The following is an 8,872-nucleotide window of genomic DNA, read 5'->3' as shown; positions in this document are numbered from 1 at the left end:
ACCAGCACCCGCACACCCACCCAGGGACAGCTGCCTGGGGTGGGGGGCTGCCTGTACACACCATGTGCATTTGACTCTGGAGACCTTGCAGCCCTCAGGCTTCACACCCCCCAGCAGCACTCACAGCAGCCACCATGCTGGAGATGCAGCTCCAGCAGTGCCTCTCCCTGCCTGCCCACCCCTGCCCACTCTGCCCATGCCCCTGGCACTGCCGTACTGCCCCACCGGCCCCGCTGCCAAAGCTCCCCGCCACAGTGCAGGGGCTCTGGCACTGCAGGCAGTGTGCAAAGGAGCTGCCACAGCACGCCATGCATGGGGAACGTGGCTGAGCCCAGCAGCCTCCCACCTGCCTGCGGGCAGCCAGCCAGGCCAGGAAAAGCCAGAGATTCCTTAGGTCTCCTGGCCCAGGAGCCTTTTCCTCCTACACCGGCTGGCCACAGCCCAACCGCGGGGTCCTCCCTGGCCTCCTCCTTCCAGGCTGGTGCAGGAGGGCTGGGGTCAAAGCTCAGCTGTGCATCCCCTGGCCGTGGCCCAAGCCCCCGCGCTCAGGGCTGGGTGATGCTTGGCAGGGCTGTGGGACACCGCTGTCTACCCTGGCACGGGCCACGGCAGTCTGCTCTGGGGGCGGCTGCCAGGCCACCCCTAGCTGCCTGTCCTGCCTGCGCCCAGGCAGGCAGGCACTGGCCCTGCAGGTGTTCGTGGGCAGGGTGCTGGCTGCCTGCAGCCGGTGGCGGGGCGAACGGTGCTGAAGGGCGGTTTGAGATGCAAGGGGAGAGCCCTCCCCGTTCAAAACAAGTAGCAGCGGCACTGTAGGGCAGCAATGGAGGAACGGTAGTCCCACCACCACCACCACCACCACCACCACCTGGGCCACGGTGGGCGTGGGCAGGCGGCATGGCGGAGCGCGCTGGCGTGTGGCCGGGGAGCACATCCCTCCCCAGTCCCAGAGGATGAGCTAATGTAGGCCAGCTGGGCCCAGCCCCGCAGCTGCAGCCTTTCTGCTTCTCCATGGCCCTGTTAACCCCCTCCCCACCGGTGCTGCCACCCCCCTGCCCATGCCCCAGCAGCTGCCATACTCCCCTACCCACAGCCCCGCCATGATGCTGCAGCTGAGCTGCCCTCCGCCCGGGATGCTGCTCATGGGAGGTCTCCTGCAAACAGTGTGGGGTCTGGGGGCCCTGCACAGGCACTGCCTCGCATAGGGGTCCCGGCTGGGGGTGTCCTGTCCCAGGAGGGATGTCATCCCTTTGCAGGGCTCAGCCCCCACCCACCTGCCTGGTCCTACAGGGACCCTGTCTGCTGAGCCCTGACCCCTGCATGGGTCCTGCTCAGGCACAGCCCTGTGGGCATGGGGACACCAAGGAGGGGGATGCTAGGGACAGAAATGCCAGGTCCCAGGCACCCACGGCTGCTCCTGTGTGTGGGGCTGTGCAGACAGCTGCCCAGGGCCAGTGGGATCAGACTGCGGGGAAAAGGGGAGATCTGGCAGCTGCTGGGGCTGCCTGAAGCCAGCAGAGTCAAATGGAAGCAGTGAGAGAGCGGTGTCCCGCACTGGGCTGCCATCTGGCTGCCCTGGGGTGGCTGCCCGCCCTTCACCTGGGCTGGAGCACCCCAGCGAGGCACTCGGCAACAGGCAGAGACAGCTCCTGCAGCTGCCACTCTGTCCCTGCCTGTCCCACTGGCCTCCTCTCCTGCCGCGGCCAGGCCAGGGCCAAACCCTCCTCCCAGCCCCTCGCTGCCAGACATGGGTGCTGCACCCTCAGCTTCACCTAGCGCCTGTGGGTGCTGGTAACCACGGCAACAGCAGCATCGCTGGAGCAGGGCAGAAGCACCAAGCACATCAGCACCTCCCTGCAGAAACCACTTTACAAAAGCCGTTATCCCAGCAAAGGTTTTGGCTAACGAGCTGCCGGAGATCCCCACCCCAGCACTGTCGGTATCTGGGGGCCAGTGAGCAGGATGGGCCAGGGCCATGTCCCCATCTCCAGGCACGAAGCATCCCTGCATGGCCCCACGGCAGCAGAGCCTGTCCCACCACCATGCTGCTAAAGCAGTTGTTACCACTCAGCCCCTCGTCACACAGCTGATTCCCATTGCAGAGGGGAATTCAGGTGAGCAGAAAAATAAACCCCAGAAGGGGCTAAAGGCAAGGGGGTTCAGGGCAACATTTGTAGCCAGGGTCTTTCCTCCACAGCCTGAGGGTTCCCCAGCCCCTCACCCTGACTGGGACCAGCATCCCCAACTCCATCATCCAGCCCCTCTGCAAGCTTGGGGCGTACTGGCCTCCTGGTTTACTGCCCTCCTCCCCAATTTTACAAACCAGTCAGTGCTGCAGCTTGTTTTTCCTCTTTGCTGGGTAGCTTCTCTGCCAGCACTGGGCTGGGGAAGGGGCTGCCTGGGCCCCCAGCAGGCAGCTCCAGCAGGGAGCAGAGGGCCCCTGGGAGCGCTCTGTACAGGCAGGTGAGCAGTCCCTACCCGCACCTCCAAAAATAAGGGTTTACTGGCATCATAACTCTTTATTATAAAGATGTATTTACACAGAATAAATCTTCACAGACATGAGAGACATGGTCAACAGGACCCAGCGGCACTCAGAGCAAGAGCCCCCCCCCTTTGGCATACATCAGTGTTTGACACAGAGACCCCAGTGCCCCCTCCCATTCTCCTGCTGTCGCGTGGCGTGGAGCAGGCAGAGGGACCCACAGCTCCAATGCTATGTCCTGGGTGGGCACCCCACATTATCAGGGGTCCCCAGGAGGTGGGTCCGCCGGTGGGAAGGCTCCCCACACTTGTCAGGGAGGGCAGCTCACGCAGGGTGTGGGATTAGCATCATGGGAATAAACACCCCCACCTCCGTACAGGCTGTGTGCTCACCCCAGCATGCAGCCAACTGGCAGGGATGGGGCAGAAGCCCCAGGGGAGCTCACAGACCCCTGAAGAGAAGCTCCTCTGCCTTACAAAGTGCTTTGCACAAATCCCACAGGTCCCAGCAAGCCAATGCCCAGGGAAGCCCCGCACCCACCGGGACAGGGGCATTGCAGCAGCACTCAGCCTCACCACAACCTATACAGGTGACCCACTCCCAGCCAGCCCCAGGAGGTGGTGAGGGGAGGCAGGAGGCACCCACGGTGCCAGACATGGTGCCGGGACCACCAGGGATGGCTGCAGGGAAGAGGCGACGCCAGCTGAAGGCTCACAGCTAGAACCCCATGCTCGGGGTCAGGATTCGAGTGGAGCAGGCTAGGACACAGGGTGGGTGATGGCAGCCTCGACCCTGGAAGGCTGGTGGCAACCCTGCAACAAGAGCAAACCCGGGTAGGTGTGAGTGCTGGCAACATCACACTGTGTCCCCTTTTCACCCCCATGCCCCGCTGCTCCTCACCTGTCTCAGAAAGGCATGGGGCCCTTGTGGGAAAGCCGGGGCCGGGGCCGCCGGTACCTCCGCCAGCCGCCCGGCCGGTGCCCAGCCCCACGCCGCGCACCCCGCGGCTGCACCAGGGTTTGGATGAGGCCATTCTCCGCATCCTTCCCATTCGGCACCTGGCCCAGTGGCCCTGGGGACAGCAGGAAGAGTGTTAGCAGGTCCCCCCGCTGCACGTGGGCCTGGGCTGGGGTACTGCAGGGGCCCAAGGCAGGCAGGCTGGGCAGCGCCACCCGTTTCCTGAATTGCCCGTGGCAGGAGCCATTCGCCCGCTGAGTGCTTCCTGCAGCCAGGCCACCTGCGTGGAGCACAGACACCTCGTGCGGCCACCATCACCGGCCTCATCGAGGGGCACAGAGCAGCCTGGCCTCCTGCTTTGGCCCCCAGCCCTCCCCAAAGCCATCCTCCCATGCCCATCTCCCTGTGAGCGATGGGTAGGGGCCACCGGGACCCTCTGGCTGCAGCCTGCTCCCCCTGGCACAGATGCTCTGGTGCCATCGCTGCCAGTCCCACACCCCACACACGTGCGCCGGTGGCCGGCTAAGCCGGGGCTGGGGTGGCAGCCGGTGCAGGGGCCGGGACCCACGGCACAGCCGTGGCTCCCACCGCCCGCACCCCGGCGGTGCCCCGCGCTGTCACCCGCGGCGCCAGGCGTGTCGCGCCTTGGCAGCCGGTGGCAGGGACGGCTCGGCCGCCTGTTGTTCTGCCCGGGTGCACGGGGAGGGGCGGGGGGGCGTGTTGGCACCATGAAAAGCGCTTTGTCCTCCCCAGCCGGGCGGCAGCGGCTCCCGGCCGGCACGGGCAGGGGGTGCCGGTGTCCCACCCCACCCCGGTCCCGCTCTGCCCACGTTCATGGTCCTCTCCATCCTCCCCGCTGCCAGCCCGGGCACCGGGCGCTGCCGGGCCGGGGGAAGGGGAAGGAAGAGCAGAGGGTCCCCAGCGCGGCGCGGAGGCGCGGCCGCGCCCCCGGCCCGGGGGTCCCGGCACTCACCCGCAGCGGCCAGGGCGAGCCAGAGCAGCAGCAGCGCCAGGAGCCAGCGCGGCGCGGCCATGCTGGGGGGCGGCGGGAGCGGCGGCCCCGCTGCGGGGGAGCCGCATTTGTAGGCGGTGAGAGCCCGGCCCGGCCCCGACGCCCGCCCGGTCATGTGGCCGCCGGGCTCCCGGGGGGGTCCGCCCCCGCCCGCCCCAGCGTCCGGGACACCCCCCGGCCCGACCGCCCCCCCGGGAATCCCACACACACCGCGCCGCAGCCCGGCCCCAGCCCCAGGGCTCGGGGACCACCCCCCAGCCTGGCCCTGGGAGCCTGTGTCCCCCCGTCGTCCCCGTCCGCCCCCCCGCCCCACGCCAGCCTGGATCTGGGACATGCTCCCAGGCTGGTCCAGGACCCCACCTCTGATCCTTGCCCAGGACCTCCACCAAGCCTGGCCCAGAACCCCCCACCTAGGCTGGTTCTGGGACCCCTGCATGCAGCCTGGCCCCAGGACCCACACACACATCCAGGCTCAACATCCCCGTCCCAACCTAATCCTGGGACCCTCCACCCTGCCTGCCCGAGACCCCCCTTTTCAGATTACCCCCCTTCCCCTGGCACCCAGCCTGTCCTGGCACCCCCATCCACCCACCACCCCTGACAGCCCCTGCCCCACCTCCTCCCCAGCCAAGCAGTGCCTGCAGAGGAGTCTACCTGCAGCTCCCCCCAGCCCTGCTGCCCCACAGGTCATCCAGCCACTGCCTGGGGGGCACAAAGCCCCCTCTGCCGGGGGGCACAGTGAGGGTGCCACTGCCTGTGAGGGGATGGGGAACAGATCACCGCTGCAAGACAGGCACCGCAGTCCCCAGCTCTGCACTGCATGGGAGCTAAAGCACCCTGAGTCCCACCCCATGCAAGAGGTGTGGGCTGTGGGTGCCAGTCCAGCATGGCCTGGATGCTGGCTGAGCACTGACGGAGCCCCTCATTGACCCAGGCGTCTGGTACAGCTGCTGGCACGGTGTTGTGGCAGGCGACAAAAGCAGAGCTGAAGTCTCCCACAGCCTAGGGACCACTTGCTGGCAGCCAGGTTCTTCCAGGGAGGCCACAGGAGCCACGTGCTGTGCCAGGACATCACCCTTCAGCCCCTGCAGCTTTCGGGGGGTGAGGGCTGCTGGGACGCCCCCACGCTGCCCCTCAGGGATGTTGGGACAGAAGATGGCAGCTGGGGACGGGGCAGTTGGGGCACACTGTGAAGCCGCATGCACTGAGGACTAATGCAGTGACAGCCACAGCATGCCAAGGACACAAGCAGGGCGCTGAGAGACAACAAGAAGGTGACTCCTCCAGGTCCGGGCACAGGGGTCTCCTGAGCAGGTAGTGAAGGGTGGGGGGTAGGTGTGTATTGGGTTTGCTTGGCAAGGTTTTGGTAGTGGGGGGACTAAAGGGGTGGCTTCTGTGTGAAGCTGCTAGAAGCTTCCCCAATATCCAATGGAGCCAGCACCAGCCGGCTCCACACTGGACATGGATGCTCCTGCTGCTGGCCGACGCCAAGCCCATCAGCGATGGTGGTAGGGCCGCTGGGATAACATAGGTAAGAAGGGGAAAAAACGTGCACCACAGCAGCCAGAGAGAGGAGTGAGGCCATGCGAGAGCAGCAGCACTGCAGGCACCGGGGTCAGGGCAGAAGGAGGCAGGAGGGGCTTCAGGCACAGGGCAAGAGACCCCCCGGCAGCCTGTGGGAAGCCCACGGCGGGGCAGGCTGTGCCCCCCAGCCCATGGAGCCCACAGGGCAACAGACCCCCACCCACAGCCCAGGGAGGGCCCCACGCTGGGGCAGGGGGCTGTGTCCCGCGGGTGGTGGCGCTGGGGCAGCTCCTGGCAGGGCCAGTGGCCCCATGGGCAGAGGAGCCCGGGCTGGGGCAGGGCAGGGGCAGGGCTGGGGACCTCGCAGGGGCCTCCCTGGGGCCAGCTGGGCCTGGGGGGCTGCACCAGTGGCAGAGACCCACGTTGGGGCAGGGGGGGAGAACCGCAGCCCGTGAGAAGGACTCACTCTGGAGGAAGTCATGGAGGGCTGTCTGCTGTGGGAAGGACCCACACTGGATCCAGGGAAGAGAGCGAGGAGGAAGGAGCGGCAGTGACAACATGTGATGGACTGGCCACAGCCCCTGTTCTCTGTCCCCCTGTGCTGCTGGCAGGGGCAAAGCAGAGAAATCGGGAGTGAAGCTGAGCCTGGGAAGAAGAGAGGGGTGGAGGGATGATGTTTTACACTTTAGTTTTTATCTTTCATTATCCTGTTCTGATTTAATTAGTAATAAATTAATGTTTTCCCCAAGTCAAGCCTGTCTGCTGGGATGGTTCCTGCTGGGTGATTTCCCCGTCCTTATCTCAAGCCAAGAGCCTTTCATTACATTTTCTCTCCCCTGCCCAGCTGAGGAGGGCAGTGACAGAGCAGCTGGATGGGCACAGAGCATCCAGCCAGGGTCACCCCAGCACAAGGTGTCACCCCTGCAAAAAGTGGGTGACAAGGGCAACCACACCCTGGGATGGGGTGAGTGTCGGTGGCCCTGCCTTACCAGCACCCTACAGTGGGTACAGCAGGGGCTGGACAGGAGGGGCTGGACAAGGTGATTGTGTGTTGGGCTGTGAGGATAGGCTGGGGGGAGCTGTAAGAGGGGCTACAGGGGGTGTGTGGGGACCATGTTGCAACCCTACACATGCCTGTGGGACACCCTCTGCGTCTGTTCCAGCCCTGCTGGCTGTGCCCCCCTACACTGCCACAGCTCTGGGCAGGCTTGCCTGCAGCCTCGTGCTGCCAGTGCCGTGTAGGGTCACCGCTCCCTGCCAGCATTTTGCACCCCCAAAATGAGGTGCTCCTTCAGTGTGTGTGTGTGGGTGCCCAGCTCATGCAATCCAGGAGCTGTAGCCCCATCCCAGCAGACCAGCTGCCAGGCTGTGGGGCACCCCACAGCCCACCTCCCTGGGCACACATCACCTTCTGGGCTTCAGGGCAGGCAGAGGCAGGCCGGCCCTGCCTTCACAGGGGTTGTGGCAGCAGCATCCCCGTGCCACCTCTCGCTTCCGCATTCCTGCAGCCGTGCACACCCTCCCTCCCCGACCCGCGTCCTGTTTGCCGGGCGCGTCACCCCGGCCTGAGTCACCCCACGGCCTCTGCAGGTGACGGAAGGCCAACAATAGCCCACAAAGGGAGGATGTCCCCCCAAAGCCTTCCTCCGGCTCGTCTTCGAGGAAACCTCCCGCGGGAGGGAAGGGCCCCACCGGACGCACGGAGGCCGATGAGCTTCGTCCTGTTGACACTGGCTTGTTCGGAGTGGCATGAGGCCCTGGGGATGGTCGCAGGGATGGTCAGTGATGTCCTGCCATGCTGGGTGAGGAGGAGGAGGGATGTGCAACCACAGGAGATGGGACAGGCCAGCCTCATCCGCGCCCCTTGGATGTGGAGTGGGGAGCTGGCATCGGGGATGGTACCACAGAGTTGAGCTCAGAGGCTGGTGATAAGGGGGTGGGGGTGACACTCTTGCCACTGTGGGGACCCTATGGCATGTGGCTGTGAGGTCAGGGGTAGCCAGCAGGGGACAGGGGACCCTGGGCATGCCATGGGTGCAGCCCCCACTCTGGCAGTGGGCAGGGACCAGGCACAGAGGATGGAAGCATTATTAGCACATTTTACTAACTAGCAGGATGGCAGCAAACTTCTGCCTGAGTGTCACCACAGCAACTGCACCACACATCCTCGAGAAACTTTTGTTACCGTAACAATTACAGGCAGCTTTGGTGTCACCCCGTGTCCCCCCTCCCTCCTGTCCCTGTGCTGCCCGTGCTGGGGCTGCTGGGGCAGGAGATTCCCCACTGCCCCGCTCCTAGGGTCCTCTGAGCCGGGGGGTGGAGGGTGATGCCAGACACAGGCAGCCTGAGAGCATTCGTGACATGAGCGTGCCAGGTCTCAGCCCGCCCCACAGGCAGGGACAGGCTGGCAGCAGGACCACCAGGCTTCGCTGCTACCGGCCCCTGCGCTGCACCGGAGCTGTGGCAGGACTGGGCAGGTGGGCAGGGGACAGGGCAGAGGGACATGGGGACAGGGGTCTGTGCAGCTCCACAGCGCAGTCCGGGTGCCACCTCGTGGTGAGCAGGATCCTGGCGACACAGCTGGACAGTCGCTGCGGTGACAGCCGGAGAGTCACCGCATGGGTTAAAATGGGTTAAAAACTGGCTGTCCAACAGGCGACAAATGCCCTAGGGAAGGGACGGCATCCAGAGCGAGTTCACGGCCCCCACCCGGCGCGGCGGGATCAGGCCCCCCCGGCCGTGCCCTTGCTAGGGCAGCGGAGAGCTCGCCTGAGCTGGTGCAGGGACCCCGGGAGGAGGCTCCGGCCAGGCAGAGGGGCTGGGGAGGAGGGAAGGGGCAGCACAAGGGCGGCAGCCATCCTGCAGAGCCTAGGACCAGCCAGGCAGGGCTTCCTCCC

At 65.7% G+C, this 8,872-nt stretch overlaps 1 protein-coding gene across 1 annotated transcript; it reads right to left on the bottom strand.

Annotated features, from left to right (window-relative positions):
• Positions 1 to 2,495: 2,495 nt before the first annotated feature.
• On the bottom strand, positions 2,496 to 4,544 carry APLN (apelin). The gene is made up of 3 exons (XM_037408577.1): positions 4,413 to 4,544; positions 3,383 to 3,554; positions 2,496 to 3,294 (listed from the first exon to the last, which is right to left on the bottom strand). Exons 1-2 carry the CDS (start codon positions 4,471 to 4,473, stop codon positions 3,388 to 3,390), a joined length of 228 nt encoding a protein of 75 aa, XP_037264474.1. The 5' UTR covers positions 4,474 to 4,544; the 3' UTR covers positions 2,496 to 3,294; positions 3,383 to 3,387.
• Between the last annotated feature and the right edge of the window lie 4,328 nt (positions 4,545 to 8,872).

This window comes from Falco rusticolus, chromosome 14 (genome assembly GCF_015220075.1).
Source record: "Falco rusticolus isolate bFalRus1 chromosome 14, bFalRus1.pri, whole genome shotgun sequence".
Taxonomy (NCBI): Eukaryota; Metazoa; Chordata; class Aves; order Falconiformes; family Falconidae; genus Falco; species Falco rusticolus.
This window is presented reverse-complemented; position numbering and strand designations above follow the sequence as displayed.

Coding starts and splice junctions, on each gene's coding strand:
- APLN (XM_037408577.1), bottom strand. CDS start 4,473: ATGGCCGCGCCGCGCTGGCTCCTGGCGCTGCTGCTGCTCTGGCTCGCC. Junction 3,555..4,412: donor GCTCGCCCTGGCCGCTGCGG/GTGAGTGCCGGG, acceptor TGCTGTCCCCAG/GGCCACTGGGCCAGGTGCCG.